Source organism: Egretta garzetta, unplaced genomic scaffold, assembly GCF_000687185.1.
Source record: "Egretta garzetta isolate BGI_Z169 unplaced genomic scaffold, ASM68718v1 scaffold413, whole genome shotgun sequence".
NCBI lineage: Eukaryota > Metazoa > Chordata > Aves > Pelecaniformes > Ardeidae > Egretta > Egretta garzetta.
This window is the reverse complement of record NW_009259054.1, coordinates 424,859-442,403: the sequence shown is the minus strand read 5'-3', so window position 1 is coordinate 442,403 and position 17,545 is coordinate 424,859. Positions and strand designations below refer to the sequence as shown.

The window sequence follows — 17,545 nt, the reverse complement described above, 5'->3', positions numbered from 1 at the left end:
CGGGCCAGAGGATGCCGGGAAGGTGAGGCCTGGGCTGCCCTGCGCAGTGAGGCGGTGCGGGTGCGGGTGCGGTGGGCCCCGGGCTCCCCGGGGGCTGACTTGTCCCTCCCTAGGGAGCGGGGCTGGGGGTGACCGGGCCGAGGGGTGCGGCGCTGGTCTTGAGCTTCGTCCCGCGGGACAGCTCGGGAGGCAGCAAGGGCTGGAGCGCGAACGGAGAGCGGCGGCCGGGAGGGAAAGGTGTGCGGCAGGTGGGAGGCTTTCCCCGGAAGGTAGAAACGCATTGTATGGTTTTGAGGTGTACGTAGCAGATGTTAAGCCTGACAGTTCCGAGGTGACTGGCCTGGGTAGCAACGGTAAGAATTGTCCAGAACGCGAATATGGCAACTGCAAAGCAACCCGTGATTTTTTGGGGAGGGTTACGCATCAGTTTAAGATAAATGTCCCTGAAAATCTACTGTATGGGTGCGTCCTAAACCTTTGGAGAACTTCCTAGAATAGATTGTAGAAAGTTCTGTCATAATAACTTGAAAATCGTATTGGAAGAAACAAAGATCAGAAATTTTTGCATTAAGCAATAATCCTGGTGCAATGGGAAGTTTCACGGAGCACCAGGTGAGTTTGTGAAAATCCTCCTCTTGCAGGACTGAAACTTGCTTCATCGGGATTTCCCTTAATCCTCAGGTTTTTCAGTTATAATGCCCCTTGAGAAGACCAAGGCATCTGTCAGGGCACTCGTTCTGACGCGGGTTGTGCTGTAGCTTGGGCACAGATTAGCCTGGGTAAGAAATGAAATTGGCTTGCCACAGAGATGAGTTTGAAAATAGCTTCAGTGCTCTGTTACTTTACCAAACTATTTCGGATTTTGTTCCTGCTTTTGAATAATTCAAGTACCCTCTGAATCCTCAGAATATAACTAACTACCAAAATACTGTAATTTTCTTAAAATATGTGCTTTTATTCTTCTGTGAGAGATACTCTTCATATATTTCTCCGTTCTTCAAAGCCAGGATAATTTTCAAGGGGGGATGGCAGAGCCAACCAGCCTTTCTGCAGGTGCAGAACAGACGCAGAAAAAAGAGAGTGTTGCCACACGGTTGATGAAGCATGAAAGGGAAGTTGGTGTTCCTAATGAACTTGGTTCTGCAAACGCAGCTACTGACCAGAAAGAGCAACCTGCATCGGAAATAAGGGAAGACTATGGATACAGAAGTACCGGGAGACCTGAGAAGACAGGTGCAATCAAATCACTTGTGGCGGATCAGGATGCATCTAGAAACTGTGAACTGTATCTACCTGCGTCTAATAATTGTCCAGCAATGGAATCATCTGAAGAGAGGTGAGGATTTTTTTTTTCATGTTTTAACAACTTTTCTATAGAAAGGGAGGGGTACTTTCAGTTTGTGACAGTGAATTTCTTGGCAAAAAGGTCATTGGTTAATGTCTTAGTGAAATAGGTCTAAATGTCAAATCTTAAACTTTGAAGGCCACCTTCACCCTCTAGATAAATTGCTTATTTTTATAGTTCATTAGTGGTCATCTTTCCCCATCTAAGGGAATAACTGATACGACATTAAGCTCTTAAGGGTAGGATGCAGAGCATGAGAAACTAAGAACTGAAGGCAGATACTCTGGTAGCTTGGTTTTAACCATGTGAATACTTTGTTAGGTGCAGTGCTGACAATCATAGAAGGCTTTTTTTATTTATTTGTGTGATTCAGATTTGACAGTAGAAGTCTTTACAAGAATATTTGGTATCTGGAGGGAGAAATAAATATGAAGGCTTTAAAAAATGATATTCCAAAGTTCTGAAAACAAAATTAATGCACTTTGAGTTGCTTTATGTCTTCGAAGAATACAGTAATAAAATAAGAAAATGATTTTTGATTAATCCTCTTTCTACAGGTAGCCAGTGAACTATTTTAGACAACATCCAATAAGTGCTGACTTAGTGAAAAAGTCACTAAAAATAAGTGCATGTTTTCAAGGATGCTTTTAAAATCTTATTTCAGGCTTAAATTACTCTAACATATTAGATTGTGCTTAAATTACAATGTGAGGGTTTTTAATACTCACATTTAACATTAATACACAGGTTCATATAAATATGTATTGAGTGTATGTTGGCCAAAGTGTGGTACATAAAGATCTCTATCAGTCTGAATTTTAAACTAGCTGCTGCTTGGCATACTAATTCTATTTGATCTAATACACCTTTACATGAACTATTAATAGTAGTGAGTTTGATCTGACATTAAAAAATTAAATAGTCATCCTTTCATGATAATAAATGGAAGACTTTAAGCATTGTTTTTGCTTTCACATGGTATCTGCAATACCAAGAGTTCTAGTCCTGCAAATCTGTTAGTATAAAACTATTTATATTTTTGCCTATAGTCCTTTCCCTTCTTTCCAGTTTCATTTTGCTTGCTGTCGTCTTAACATGTTGGGGTTTAGGGTTTTTTTGGTGGTGTTGGATTTTTTTGGTGGTTGTTTTTAAAATGCAAACCTAGGATATTCTAAGTAAAATCTGACATCCTTGGTTTTTTCCTTGGTGTAGAATCTGATTCAAATTTAAGTGTTTACACACAACACTGTGAATTATTTTTTTATTTTTTATTTTGTGCATGCCTATTTTCATTTAATTATTCTTTTCCATCTGTTATTTTATTTTCACACTATTGTCAGATATTAATGTCAAGGTTAATGGGGAAAGGCTTTAGTTTCTACATCCTTGTTTCCACAGATTTACTTAACAGTTGCTATGCTAGAACTATGTTAGGATGCACTTCTAGCTCTGAGAGTGCCTGTGCAGTTGGCTTGCACCTTTTAGCTACCTTGATTTCAAAACAACTCAGTTAAATTGCAGTACTTTGTTTATGCTGGATGTTAATCTGTCAGGCTCTGAATCTATGGGTTCTTTCTTGTCAACTCCCCAAAATAAGATGGGGTAATATCTGTGGAAGGAATATGATGCTGCGTACTCTACACCAAACTTCTGCTTTGAGTGACCTCACTAGTTTACTAGGTTGAGCGTTTTTTCTGTTTGTGCATTATAACCTAAATGTATTTGAGGATGTATCCCAAAGTAATGCTTCCCCTCGCTCGGCCACCTCCCATGGGAGCTCAGTAGAAGCAGGTTTGGTTTTGCCCAGAGGGAGAGGTGGTTGCTTTATATTTTAAATACACAGCTTATAGATAAGCTAGGCTAGAGATCGGTGCTGTCAGATACTGAGTTGTTTGGGGTTTTTTTCATAGTATTTTCAAGGTTATTAAGTACTCTTGAAATTCTTCATAAACCTTAATGGACCTTAATCTCTGCTGAGAAATAAGATTATGCATGGAAATTAGGGTTTGTCCAGTGCCACACTGTAACAAGGATAAGCGCTTGGGATACGTATTTCTGTGATTTTTTTTTTTTTTTTTCTCTCTCAGCGGGTAGTACTCTTTTTATGGAGTACTGTGTTTAATACCTATTGTATTTATTGCTTCTCTTTTAATTAATAATTATGTAGTGTTGTTACAAAACAGACTTCAAGCAGCTACTTGAGCACCCAGGAAACCCAGTTTGAAAGTTAAAGGTTTGAAACTTGAGTAAAAACTAAACTGTAGTTTCACATGACTGCACAGTAGATGACAGTTTCCTGCTATTAACCTGTATTTGCCTGTATACTAAACACTTTTTTTTTTTTTTTTTTTGTTCTCAAGGGAAATATATGCAAATTGGTTAGAAGTGTTACCTTTTTTACATAAGCTGATTTAGATATAAAGAAGAAGAAATACAGAGCCATAATTTACCAGTGTATTCTTTCAAGTTTAATGAGAGTAATCTCGTTACGAGCTGCCTACGTGAACTGTTTTCTTGCAGTCTTCCTAACTACTTGTTGTCTCTTAGTAGCGTAAGACGGGGCAGGGCCACTGCTTTAATTTCTTCCTGATCTTTTGCAAGCACACTGTGGTCTGGGTTTTTTTGTGTAGTAGATTAGAAGCTACTAATAGTAGTGGGCAGTGAATAACCTTACACCGTTTTTTTTCCTGTATGTGTACTTTCTTCAAAATCAAACTTTCAATGTAACTTTCAGTGGTAAGCCTAAATGATTTCCTAATATTTTGGTGATATATGGGGATTTTTTGGAAGTATTTTAGCTGTGAAACTGTGATTTTTAAAGTTTATTTGCTAGACGTAATTATATGACAAATGCCACTCCAAATCACATTTAAAGGAATGTGCAGTTTACAATTGTGTTTTTTTGAACACTGTGTGGACCTCCATTCTCAACAGTAGTGGTCATGCCCTAGATTGGAGATCTCTTTTTGATAATGCTAGGCTATTCATAGAAGCAATATTCTTTTAGGCCATCATTTCTTCCCTCATGGTCATAACTTGAGTTCAGAATGTCTGTATATAGGCTCAGATGGGAGACATTTGACTCTTAGGACAGCGTGCCTTGACCGAAGAGCCCATATTTTTTGAGGAAGAAACGTTTGTCTGGCTTTCAGTTAGGTGTAGGCTGCAGTTTGGATCACACTTAGAATTTTGTTTTCTTTGAATTCATAATATTCAAACCAGCTGCCGATCACTGGCCACTTTTCATCGTGGTACTCTGTCAGGTATTTTGCTCATTGCTAGGCAGGTTGCTCAGCCCCAGTGGTGCGGATACAAAGCCCTGGGGAGTAATGGATTCTTAGTTGCATGCATAAGTTGTAGAATTCATATCCTGAGCATTTTGGCATGTACCTTTTGCAAATTTATCCTGTAAAATTTACACATACAAAGGGACGTTAGTACTCTGTAGTCTCTATACAACCAGCAGAAGAAAAATTCAGGCAGTGATTCATTATCAACATAGGTCCCTTAAATAAGGGAGGGGAACATTTGAGAGGTATTTTTGAACCTTTTTTTTTTTTTTTTTTTTTGAAATCTATGTTGGTTTTATGAAAATGTGTAAGATGAAAAGCAAGTCAAGTTGAAAAAAATACTTGGAGAAAGACTTAAGTACTTGCCTGTAGTCTTAAACAGGGCAAAAGGTAAATTACTGTAAGACTTGTGCTGTTACATGAACTGTGTGTTATGTGTTGATTTTTAATGCAGTGAGGAAGACATGTATCGTGATGCAGAAGAAATAGAGAGAGAGAAGATACTACTTTGTGAGACAAGCTCTTCAGGTACATTTGAACTTTGTTTCAAATACAGTATTACAATTCATTGTAGTGCTAATTTGTGATTATTTGACACCTTCATTTCCAAGGATTTTTGGGCACAGATGTCTTTGTGTGCAATAGAAGTTAGTTACAACGACTGAGTACATTGTACAGTTCATTTCACAAAAAGATCAATTTTATCTAAAACTAGTTGCTCTTAGTATGTTTGTCCCCATGGTTCTATAATTTACAAGAGAACATGAAAGAGACTGTGGAAAGCAGTCATATAGCCTATGTTAGGAGTGTCGTGCTCGAAAATCACTGATTTGTAGTGATTATAGCAGCATCTGTTGCTGGGATCCCTTGGTAACCTTATCACTACCTGTTTTGGAATGCAGGCTGTTGGGATTCCAAGAGAACTGTATTTCTTCTTTCTACCAGTGTTTCTGGCTTACTCAGAAAGTTCTGTTATTTTTCTTCCTTATAGTCCAGCTGCTGAAAGAAGAGAAACTTTCGCCAAGCATTTTTCTGATTGCTCAGAAAATGAAGTGTACTTTACTAATTTCTAATATTTGCCGATTAATATTTTTCAGAAGAGAGGAGCAGAATGTTCTCTATTTTGTTGGTCTACATCATTATTTTTGTTCACTTGTCGTTTTCAGAGCAAGCTTGGGTTTTTTGCCTTCCCATACTAATATGGTCATGCTGCCAGTCTCCTTTGGCACCAATATTATTTTAAAGTGATAGAGTGTATTTAGAAATCTAGTGTTTTTCTATGTTGTTCTGTTTCACAGTTCTGGGTATAATGTTACATACACTTTTTTGACAGAACATAAACTAAGTGTTGCACCTGAAATGGACATCATGGAGTATTGCAGAAAAGAATGGAGAGGAAATACACCAGTAGCAAAAAGGATGAGAAAGGTATCAGTCCTCTTTTTGTTGAATTTTGTTGGGCTTTCTGGGTATCATTTGTATGTTTAGTAGGTGATTTGCTATGGGAACAATCTTTAAAACAGGAAGTACAATAGCAATGTTTTCCAGTGCCTTGTCATAGAAGTGGCTGACAACTGGAAGATGGTTTTGTTTGTACTTCTTGAAAATGTGTTTTTTGGTAAGGCTACTTGTTGATAGCGTAGGGTTTTGATTAATACTGTTCTTCATTACTGTTTTAGATTAAAGTTTTAAATTTGGTTTATTACCATAAAATGGTAATTTTATGGGCTGTTGAAATGGCAGAGCAGATAACCAAACTTTTTGGCAGAAGGCAAATAACTGAAGTTGGTGAGTTGCGTGATTTTTAAGATGGGGAGCTTTAATGAATAGGCTCAGTTTTTTTAAAATTTTTCCTGAATTCTTATTTTTTGTAGGTTTTGGACTAGTTATATTAATCTTGAGTTAGAATGGTAGACAATAAAGCATAAAGTTGTTTAGGGTTTTTTGTTGTTTTGGTTTTTTTCACCGCAATTGGAAAATTTAGTTTTATGTATGAGTAAACCTAAAAAATACTTTCCATAAATCAAAAGATCCATGTGTCACCTTCAAGAGATTAGTAAGAGAAATGCAGATGTGCAGAGCGTTGCATTCTGCTAGGTTAGCTGAAGAGACATACAAAGGTTCAGAAGTTACGTGTCAACATTTCTGCTTCTGCTAAAAGCATACGTATGGGAACAGCAGGGAGGGGACAAATGTGCTGAGGCATGTGTCAGGATATTTCAGTGTAGACACAAATTTTCCCTGAGGCAAAAACAAACTACATGTGACACGTATTGGGTAAATGGAATAAACTATTGCTGAAACTTCTTGTAAGCGTGATATATTTTTAGATTCATAGTCATGTGTGTATATTTGGATTTTTTTTTTAAACTTAAGTGGGTTAGCTACCCACATTTCAATGATATTTCTGCACTGTCATCAAATAAATGCCACAATCAATTATCTACTTAGATTATTCAGTTTCTTGTTTGTTATTCAGCAGAACTAAGGAAGTTTTTTTCAAAGCATAATTTGTTGACATAAAAGCATTTGAACTTCCAAAATGGGTAGTGGATCAAATTTTTTTTTAATAGGATTAGCATTTGGATGCTAATATTTCAGTATCTTTTATGCTACCAGTGCATGACCTTAAAATGTTTTATTAATGCTTTCATGTTCCTTGGATTTTGTGTTTTTCTAGGGCTATGAAGCAGTTGCTCAGAAGTTTGCATCTATAAGAAGAGTACGAGGTGATAACTATTGTGCTCTCAGAGCAACTCTGTTCCAGGCACTAAGCCAAGCTACCCAGATACCAAGCTGGCTGCAGAGTGAGGATTTTACTATGGTACGTGTCAAACTCTGATCTTCTGACAATAGAGGAATGTTGGTTCTAATCTATTGGATAATTTTATGATCTCATTTCTCTGTTATGCTATATATGTTCACTTCTCAATATCCCTTGAATTGAGAACGGGTAGTGTTCGGTTTTGTTGTAGGTTTACAGTGATTCTTTCAACTTGGAATTCAGCCCGGGTCCCTTTAGCTTCCAGTTTTTAATGTATAAATGTTACTACAGTGCTGACTGTAATGTAATTTGTCTGTCTTCATCTTGCCCTCTTGGTTTCTTCTCACTGTGTGTTACACGGCAGTAAGAGGTTTCCCACAAGGCAGCTGGTAATAACAAAAAATATAGGCTACTTATTCTCAGCATATTTGAAAAAACCCCAGCTTCTCAAAATTATCGCATTGTATTCTCATGTGCCATATATGGTTTCTCTAGAAAGTGGATTAGCAAATTGGATGCTGTAGGCTTTTCAGAATGTATCTTACCTGTGTCTTAAATGTTACTTAAAATAAGTGCAAGAGCAACTAACCTGACAGGAAGAATAGTTCTTATGGAGCACTGATGGATAAGCAAAGCAAGGTGTCTAAGAGTAGAAGATAATTATTCCAGAAATTGTCTTGTGTCAACAAAGTCCATTTGGTGATATCGGTGAATATGGAGGAAACGTGTGAGAAGCTGCCTATACGAAAGTGGGCCGCTTCAGAGGAGTAAGGTTCCAGGTGTCCAGGTTGCTGTGGGAGATGCGAATGATGAGTGCCTGATGGAGACTCTGTGTTGTAGGCTAGCAGTCCAGGTAGAATCACACTGCTCTTCCTATCTTTCTGTGTAACTTTACAGGCCGTCTTCAAATTTGTCATTGTGGTCACTATCATTTTTAAGTAAATGGATATGTTTTTTTAATTACTGATAAAAATGTTTCTGTGAAATGTTTCTTACCGCGGCAGTACATTGTAAAAAGATTTCCTTTTGATAAAAAAAATTCTTCCAGCTGACAACCATTTCCACATTATCAAACTATAGAAGATAGTTTCCCAGTGCTCCTTTAAAGAATGTGCAAACTTTTTCAAGTGGTACACAGTAGTTTTTAATGATGTTCACCTATTTTTTTTCCTACTGATTTATAGAGGAAAATGTGTCATATGGTAATTAACATCTTTTTGAAAAAGATGTACAACTATAAAACTAAATTATTGAAATGATAAACTGGTAATGCATCAAAGTAGAGGGCAATGTGTGGTGACAGCTAGCAGTACAACTTTAACAAAGGGGGTGTTTTTGTGTTGTTTTGGTTTTTATTTAAAACAGTATTTACATGCACATGATTAGCTGTAGAAGTTACTGGCATATAATCTTTGATTGTTTAATTCTATATGTCCAATTAGCATAGGATACCAGGCTGGGGTGGGGGAAGGTCTGTGTATATCTGACAAATACTTGATTACCATTAAAGAGAACATATTACTAATTTGGACTCCCGATAAAATGAAAACTGGCTGGCAATGAATGATGGTATATGTGCTGCTCTAGCCAAATATTTAATTCATTGTGAGACACAAGTTGCTATTCCAGTTCTAGTGGTAAAATGCGTTAATAAACGAGGGTAAAAAACTGGGCATGCAACTGCTAAGGATGTCCTTCAAGAGAAGCGCAAAAGCTCTTAACGGAGCAGGTGTAGCATGTGAGCAGTAAAAGAGGCAGTTCTTGAGGCTAAAGTACGATCTGATGCATCAACTAGTAGCCAGGTTGTTTTCTTCTTTACAAGAAAACCTGTCCCACAGAGGTTTAGTTATGTTTCCTAGAAAGAAAAAACAGTTCAAGTGTTCTGGACAAAGTAGTTTGCACTGCACCAAGACTTCTGGCTTATCTCATGGATGTCACCACATATTTAGCCTTCTCTTCTGTTGGTCAGGGACCCTTTCAAACACAGTCACTGTCCTCTGCTCCTGGAGGTTTTTTTTTTTTCTTAATTTTAAAAAAGAAGAAAAGAAAAGCTATGAGTAACTTGGGGTGATGAATTTTTCCAGTGCTTATGTATTGGTTAGATCTGGAGGTAGTAATAGACCAGTATTCTGACTGTTATCCAGCAAGTATTGTAAAGAGCCAGTTGTGTTCAATTATGGTCATCTTAGTACAACAGCTGTTCAGAAGAACATATAAGGGATCGTTTTAAGCTGCAAAATGTTTAAAAAGAAAAAAAAATGATGTGCAAGTTAGTGGCTTTTCCTTTCAATGTTTTTGACTTAAGCTGCCTTCTCTTCTTTCAACTTCCAGCTTCCTCAAAACTTGCTGAGCAGATACGACTGGATCAAGCAGTGGCAGCTAAAACAGAAACTGGGCAGGAAGATGGGAGAAATAAGTGATGAAATTAAAGAATATCTAATACTTCTAAGGAAAAAGGTCGGAAAAGTATTTGTTTATTCTTGGTCACTTACAAATAAGAAAAATGGCAATTTTTGAGCGGGGTGAATTTAGCATAAGGATGCTTTCTTTACTGAAAGTCACTTTTCTGTATGTGTACTGCAAAACAAAATCAAGGAAAGAATGTCTGTTCGGATCTGTGGGAGTTTTCTGGTCCTTCACTGCTTGCATTAGCCTGATGCTGGAATTAATTTGTAAGCAGCTCTGCAAAAACCTATTGGGTTTCAATGAAGAAATTAATGTAATAGAGTACCATTTTGCCTCTATTTCTTGTATTTATTTGAAGGAATGCTGTATGCTATGGATAAATGCTGTTGCTACCTTGAACAGGTCGTGGAAACAAAAAAAAAACCCAGAATAATGCTGAAGTAATTTCAAAGGAGTAGATTTTGTTCCACGTTTCTATGTTTTTATTCCAGGTTAACGTAACAGGAAAATGATTACGCTCTTTCAATGTACTGTTGCTTAGCCCCATCCTCCCCTCTCTTGAAACTCTGGAACCAATGTAAAAATTCTTCAGTTGTTCCTGTCTTACTGTGTATACATATTCTCTTTTTTGGAAGGCTTTTAACGATATTTTAAAGGCTGCATTCAAGCAATTTCTGAGGACAGGAACGAGATACACATTCTGAGTAACTGAAACGTAAAATATATGAAGGATCTAAGCTTTATGATACAGGAAACAAAAAGGTTATTACCTTATTGCTTATTGTGCCATGACAATGCTTGGTTTGCAACAATTTCCAATATCCTTTTCCTTTGCTTTGCTTAAGGGCTAATTTAAACAGAATCAGACTAACTCAGCTTGACCTTGAGAGGACTACAGCTGTGGAAGTATTCTCGAGTATTTTTAAAAAGGCGCAAAGCCCTTCATAAATTAAATTCTGAGTGCTTATATTCTGGACATCTGACAATTCACAAGTGGCTTTTTACAGCTCTTGCATGGTGATGGCTGTTGATACATGTTGTGTGTGTTATTTTTTTATTTTTATAGTGGAAGAATATAAGTGAAATCAAGGGTCCTATAGAGAAACAAGAAGCTTGTGATAAATTGTTTAAAAATGAAGAGGAGGAGTATAGTCTCTATGAAGCGCTGAAATTTTTGATGCTTAACACTGCCATTGAATTATACAATGATGATAAAAACGGAAGGAGAGTTCCGGTCTTCTCGTGGTTACTGTTTGCACGGGATACGTCTAGCAACCCTTGTCAGTTAATGCGTAACCACTTGAATCACATCGGTCACAGTGGAGGCCTTGAACAAGTAAGGAGAGATTGTTCTTACAGTGTTATTTTCCTGCTTTGGAGATTTTGGTTTCAAGTGGTTCAAGAAATTACCCAGCTTCTGTTGGTCTGGCTAAATTTAGTGGTGTGGGGTCTTGTCTTTCGTTGGGGAAAAATGTAGTAGAACCGCATGCTTGTAGTGAGAGTCTGTAAAGGGCTTCCTCTGAACATTGTTTTTTGTCTGTTGGCTGACACTGAGGCAACATTCTTTGGAAGTATGGTATTCTAATAATAGTAACATTTGTGTCAGTCTCTTAATCAGTAGCTTTTTAAAAAATGCAACAAAAGCTAATACTCAAATTATGAAGAGAAGATCATGTGTAGTATATATACTTGGTGAATTCCGATAAACTGATGACAGTTACTGCCTTATACATTGCAGAAATCACGTGCATATTACAAAAAAGCCCCAAAACAAAACCCTGTGGTTAATGAGCTGGATAGTCAGAGATATTTTGGAAACATCCATTTAAAAAAAATCCCATTGAATACATTACAAGTGTGGTACTGCATTTAGAAGCAGGGAAGTATTAGGCTTTGTTTCTGTTTATTGGCTGAAAAATCTGACAACTCTAGTGTGGATGAGACAGGTTGCTGTTACTATTAAATTAGCTGACTCATCGGTGACCTTTTTGCTGTCTGGTTTAGTCAATAAATAACGTTGCGTATTTTTGTGCTGACTAGGCTTATTTATTTAGAACAGGATATGCTTGCTACTGTAGTAGAAAAGGCAGAAGATTTTTCAGCTTCTTTCTCTGGATTCCTTCTGATATCAACAGGCTTTGTCAGGGCTTTCCATCTGCTTTTTATTTGGCTAGAGAGTTCAGAATACCCTCTAAGACGGGAAGGATCATCACCTGAAACCTGTTCTTGTCTGGTTTAGTGACTTAACGGGATGAATACTGATATGAGGGAATGTCTTTGCTACCTGTTTGTGGCAGTAGGGAAGTGGGATTCTCTGTATAAAGTAGCATTTCTTTAGGACTGATCCTACTACTCCATTGTTGGGTCTGAAGAGCTCCATGTTAAAGGCGTAGTATCTTAGAGGTATTTGTGCAGCAAGTTAAGAATGGCTTGAATGAATGAGATGCTGAACTAAAGAAGCTCATGTATACACATTCTCATTTACTTCATTTTTTTTCTTTGAAAAATCACATCCGATAAGTATTAGTTTAGTATTTTTATGAGAAATATCATGTAAAGGTTATGTTTAATTTTATATATCATGTTTCTGCTTTTTTTCCAACGTAGGTGGAAATGTTTCTCCTTGCTTATGCGCTGCGTTATACCATCCAAGTGTATCGACTGTATAAATACAGTACTGATGAATTCATCACACTTTATCCCAATGACCCAGAGGAGGACTGGCCTGTGGTGACTCTCATAACTGAAGATGACAGACATTATAATATTCCAGTCAGAATGTGCCAAGAGACTATGCTGTAAACAAGTGATTTTTGGCAGACAAACCTGTGCTGCTTATTGAGGTTTCCAGTGCTATGTTGAAACAGGATGATGATGAAACCTGCATTATTAAATCTACAACAACTTGAAATCCATGTTTCAGAAGTTTACCCCTGAACTAAAATATCAAATAGGCATTAGCTTATAGAGTAAAAATTTTGCAATTATGGCTTTTGTTGCCCATAAAAAAACCCCAAACTTCTGCAGTATTTTTTTTTTAAGGGCTTACTCTGAATAGGAATGCAAAAACTATGGATTTACTTCTTTTTAAGAAGATAGGCGAGGCTCTGTGGTAAGACATGAGCTGACCACCTGCTCCCTGAAATAATGAGATGATGATGATGCATTAAAATTTCTGGAAAAGTAAGCTGGCAGTGTCCTGACTGATACTCATAGTGCTGCTTAGAAACAATTTGTACAGATCTTGGGTCTCAGGAAGCAATATAATTCTTCTGCAGTTGGAATTGAATGCCTGCCATGGTTTATGCTATAAGAGAGATGTTACTTAAAGTTTTCTCTGACTCTGGGTTTTTTCCCCCGACATGAATATGTCTTATTTGGAAGCCAGTTGCCTGTTAAACTGAAAATAAAGAGCTCTTCCCCTTTCAACCCCGTGAGAGGATCATGGCAAAGACTTGATAATAAGGGAGTATGTGAAAGTTGTTTGTTAGTAGGTCACAAATTCAAAACCTACACAGAATTCCCTCTTCAGCTCTGATAGCTGGTAGGAGATCACCATGTGCCCACTGACTCCCACGTCTGTCCATATGACCGTTGCTGTAATGTTAATCCTCGCTGGCAGCTGCTGTGGGCAACATCAGGATGTTAATTTGTCCAGGGAGTGCAGTAGATGGAAGTAAACTTCTGGTGCAGCTTCTCCACTCTTGGGAGGAGCACGTGGGAGGTTCTGTTTCTGCTTAGAATTATTCATTATGCCTTAAATTGAAGGAATACAGACTACATCAGATGCTGGGAGTGCCGACGTACCTAAAAAGATAATTGAATAATAAAACCTGCACCTTTAGCTTAAAGTGGAAGTATGCCCTACAGGTGACTCTCAGAACAAGAGAGTGAAAGTTGATTTAAATGAAATGCCAGCCCTACCCCGATCAGCTGGCTTCTCTTGGAAGGCCTTCTTGTAGAAAAGGGATAAAATTATAAAAACTACTTTTCATTCAAATGTTCTGGAGGAAGTTACATGCAAAACTTTAGAGTCTTCTGTTTTTTTCTACTTAAATTTAATTTTTGTTAACCTTTATTGTTAAATGTAATTACACAATGAGAATGTGTATCCACTGTGTTCTAAAATGTGTTTCAGACACATCTTGGTGAGGTCTGTCATATACTCAGTGTTGCATATATCATGTTGTCTTTGCCTTTTAAACAACTGGTTTGATCTGTTACTGAAAACTTCTGGGAGCTACAAGGGAATAAAAATAAAATTCACCCGGCAGTATTTTGTTTCTTGTTTTATGCCCTGTTTTCTCTCTAGCTTTCTATTTTTGAGTTTTTAATTTTGAAATCCTTGTTCATGTTATTTCTTGAAAGCTGCAAAGCATAGTAATGTAGGTAAAACAAGTAATTATTGGCTTGCTGCTTGCACATGGACAGCAAAAAAAATTCCCTGAATTACTGTTACCTAAGTAACGCTGAAAGGGAAAGAAAAATAAATCGGCTTTTGCAACTCACCGAACTCTGTTAGAAAAGTTGTATTTATGATTTGAAGAACTGAAATGATTGCAATCTTGATGTCTTGTAATTGTCATGTATACGCACTGAGAAGGGCAGGACTGAGCACAAGGTACGTGTACACCTTAAGTCCCGCGTTGTTCCTGCAGAGGTTGAGTAACAAATGGTGGAAACACTGATGTTGCTTTGTATTTTCCATCCGTATTTTGGAGGTAAGCAAAGAGTCTGTACTGTGTTGTGCGGTGTATTGATCTAACTTAAATTTTAAATGTAAAATTTGCAGCTGGCAATTTTTCATTTAGACTTACACAATGGATAAATACTGCTTTTCTCCCTGTATTCTACTGAATAAGCTGAAAGAGTCAATAAATTAAATAAAGTGGAAGTGAGGGATGGAATAGAGGCCAGAGTAATTCTGCGCCCTTGCCCTCATGCCCATGTGCATAAATCTGTAGTCGCTGCTGTCCTTCAGGGTCAGCGTGCTACAGGAAGCAGGTGCCTTACTCAACACCTGGCACACGGTGCTAGGTACAGTCCAGATTTTTAAGACTGTAATATGTGAGCTCCTGGGAGTTAGCAGAGATGAAGTTCAGTCTGACCATTGTAGTCGGCGAGCTTTTTGTGCAAAAAAAAAATACTTTGTCCACTTTAGGCCCATCTTTGATCCCTCCTTTAACATTACTGCTATGTCCAACTTCTGCCCTTTATGCTTGCTGGAGGAGGCACATGTTCATTGTGTTCTTCAGAACCCTTTTAGCATGCTCTCGGGCATTAAATGGAAACATCCTGCTTTCCATCACAGTACTTTGACTTGGGCTATCTGATTGCTTTTTTAAAAAGCATTTAAGTTTGTATTTTTCACTAAGCACAAGTTACGGTCTACACAAAGCTTTTATTTCACCTTTCTTGGGTCTCCTGGTAAGATGGATGGGGCGAAGTTAACATCGACTTATTGTCTAGCTTCCTTTCAGTTGGTGGAAGCATACAGCAGAGGTTGTGTGAAGGGAAACAGGTTCTTGCTGGGCTTGGAGGCGGGGAGGAAAATTGCATCGTACTGTGTGGGAATAGTTGGCTGGGGGAAGAGAGATGTGCTGAGCTGGAGCTGCTGCAGGCAAGGTAGCAAAGCTTAGGCTGGGTACGGCCCTGAGAAGCTGGTGCTGGAACCAGCCTGATGGCATCCTGTGGGAGCTCACCCCAGAACCTGGTTGCCCTAGGGAGGTACAGGTGTGCTTGCTTCAGGGCTGTGACTTAACGCAGCTAGCTGAGTCAAAGCTTGCCCAAATCTTGGCCAAGTTTGGTTTTAGAATCATAGAATCGTTTAGGTTGGAAAAGACCTTTAAGATCATCAAGTCCAACCGTTAACCTAACCCTGCCATCCCACCACTAAACCCTGTCCCTAAGCACCTCATCTACCCATCTTTTAAATACCTCCAGGGATGGGGACTCGACCACTTCCTTGGGCAGCTCGTTCTAATGCTTGACAACCCTTTCCGTGAAGAAATTTTTTCCTAGTGTCCAGCCTAAACCTCCCCTGGTGCAACTTGGGGCCATTTCCTCTTGTCCTAAAGAGGACAAGAAGTTCTGGAAGCTGGCTGCTAGGTGAATAATTGTGCTATGATGCTGACTGATGTGCTTCAAGCCAGACAGATGCAAAGAATACTTCCATTTATAAATTTCCTGAGGAGGAGAACCTCAACCTCTGAGAAATGGAAAAGAGATGTTATTAATTCCACAGAGTTATAAGTGAAATGAAGAAGGCTTAGCATGGTAGGGGCCTCTCAAGAAAGGTGGCTCTCCCCCCGGGTGTTCATTTTCTGCCTGGGTGCTGATGAGTTGCTTTTATTTCTGTTCACTACCTGTACTCAGGTTGGTGGGATGCCAAAATAAACCAGCCTGAGATGCACTGAGCCACTGAAGAATTAGTGAACACTGACTGTTTTCATCAGGGCTGTCAGATAGGTACTGTGGCATGCCGAGGAAGTAGTAGCACATTAAATGGGATCACCAGCTGCCTCTTCCAGAGGATTGTTTCCCCAGTTTGCCCCTTTTGGGCATTCTGGTTTTTGGGGTTGCTTTTTGGGATGCCTGCCCTCCGGGTCTTTGATGTGATGTACTTGCTTTAGGCTATTGCAGCAGACAGCTGCTGCAGGGACTGTAGCAGGGAGCCCCCCCGCCATGCTCTTCAGCATCAAGCTTTCATCTGACAATCAAGACCAGTCAGCCCAATGATTTTTCATTTTTTTGACTAAAAAAAAAAAAAAGGTGCCTCATTTTAAACAGTGTTTTATTATGTAGGATGACTGTGGAAGGTAGAATTACTTTTTTTCCCCCCCACCCTCCTCTTACTTTTCTAGAATCAGATAATTCTGCAAATGTTTGTGGCTTGCTGGGATGGGACAGAATTTAGACACTGCCCTTGTTAGATCTGTTGTGCATCCACCCATGTTTTATTTAAAAAAAGAAAAAAAGAAAAGCTGCTACAATAATAATGGAACTAGTATCATCCTTCTCAAGCAGTCTCTTTTTGCTTCACGGAACATTCACTGGCAATACTCACCTGATAGTCTACAGGTGACTTCTGGTGTTTAAGTGGCTTTGCAGAGGAGCCCGGGAACGAACTCCTCCTCAGCTGGAGCAGGGCCGGCCCCAGGACGAGGGACGAGTGTCACCACAGGCTGGCGCAGAGCAGAGGGGGGACAGCCCAGGCTTACCCCCTTCCTGGCTGGTTTGGCAACACTTGGAGACCCTTCCTTCCCAAGTGACAGCAAAGGGATCTACTGACTTGTCATTTCACCCTGGTACTCCAGCAAACGCAGTACGCGTGTACAATACATAAATACCTGTCATGCTTCTGATCCAGTGATCTCAAAAGATCATGGTTTAGCAGCATCAGCTTACCTTTATAGACTCATGTGAAGGGATATATTAGTTCCAAGTAATAGCGCAGAAGCAGGCGACATACATTTTGAAGATCTGTGGAACACTGTGAAACTAAGTAGTAAGAGTAGCTGAGACATGCTGTGTGATCCTGAGCAGTGTTTCTAGGATGGCGTACTCTCTCTACACAAACACAAGGCTATAAAGTGTCAAGAATAAGATACGTTGAGAAATGGTGAGGTTGGATTCTCAAATTGTCCAAAAGCAAATCAAATATCTTTAAAAATTTATAACTCTTACCACATTTGCAGGTGTGCAGCGCATATTTTATTTTTACTGCCTTTATTATACAGA

General features: G+C 38.7%; 1 protein-coding gene across 3 annotated transcripts; it reads left to right on the top strand.

Moving 5' to 3' along the window:
• The first annotated feature begins 6 nt into the window (after nucleotides 1–6).
• OTULIN (OTU deubiquitinase with linear linkage specificity) lies at nucleotides 7–14,075 on the top strand. Of its 3 annotated transcripts, none has more exons than XM_035890685.1 (8): nucleotides 7–22; nucleotides 1,008–1,336; nucleotides 5,090–5,163; nucleotides 5,969–6,063; nucleotides 7,316–7,459; nucleotides 9,731–9,856; nucleotides 10,872–11,141; nucleotides 12,413–14,075. In XM_035890685.1, the coding sequence occupies exons 2-8, from the start codon at nucleotides 1,026–1,028 to the stop codon at nucleotides 12,605–12,607; spliced, it is 1,215 nt and encodes a 404-aa protein (XP_035746578.1). In that variant the 5' UTR covers nucleotides 7–22; nucleotides 1,008–1,025; the 3' UTR covers nucleotides 12,608–14,075. The 3 variants fall into 3 exon arrangements, with proteins under 3 accessions (XP_035746578.1, XP_035746577.1, XP_035746579.1); XM_035890684.1 differs by having other exon boundaries at nucleotides 1,004–1,336; XM_035890686.1 differs by lacking the exon at nucleotides 7–22 and adding an exon at nucleotides 85–353.
• The last annotated feature ends 3,470 nt before the right edge of the window (nucleotides 14,076–17,545 follow it).

Coding starts and splice junctions, on each gene's coding strand:
- OTULIN (XM_035890684.1), top strand. Junction 1,337..5,089: donor ATGGAATCATCTGAAGAGAG/GTGAGGATTTTT, acceptor TTTTTAATGCAG/TGAGGAAGACATGTATCGTG. Junction 11,142..12,412: donor ACAGTGGAGGCCTTGAACAA/GTAAGGAGAGAT, acceptor TTTCCAACGTAG/GTGGAAATGTTTCTCCTTGC.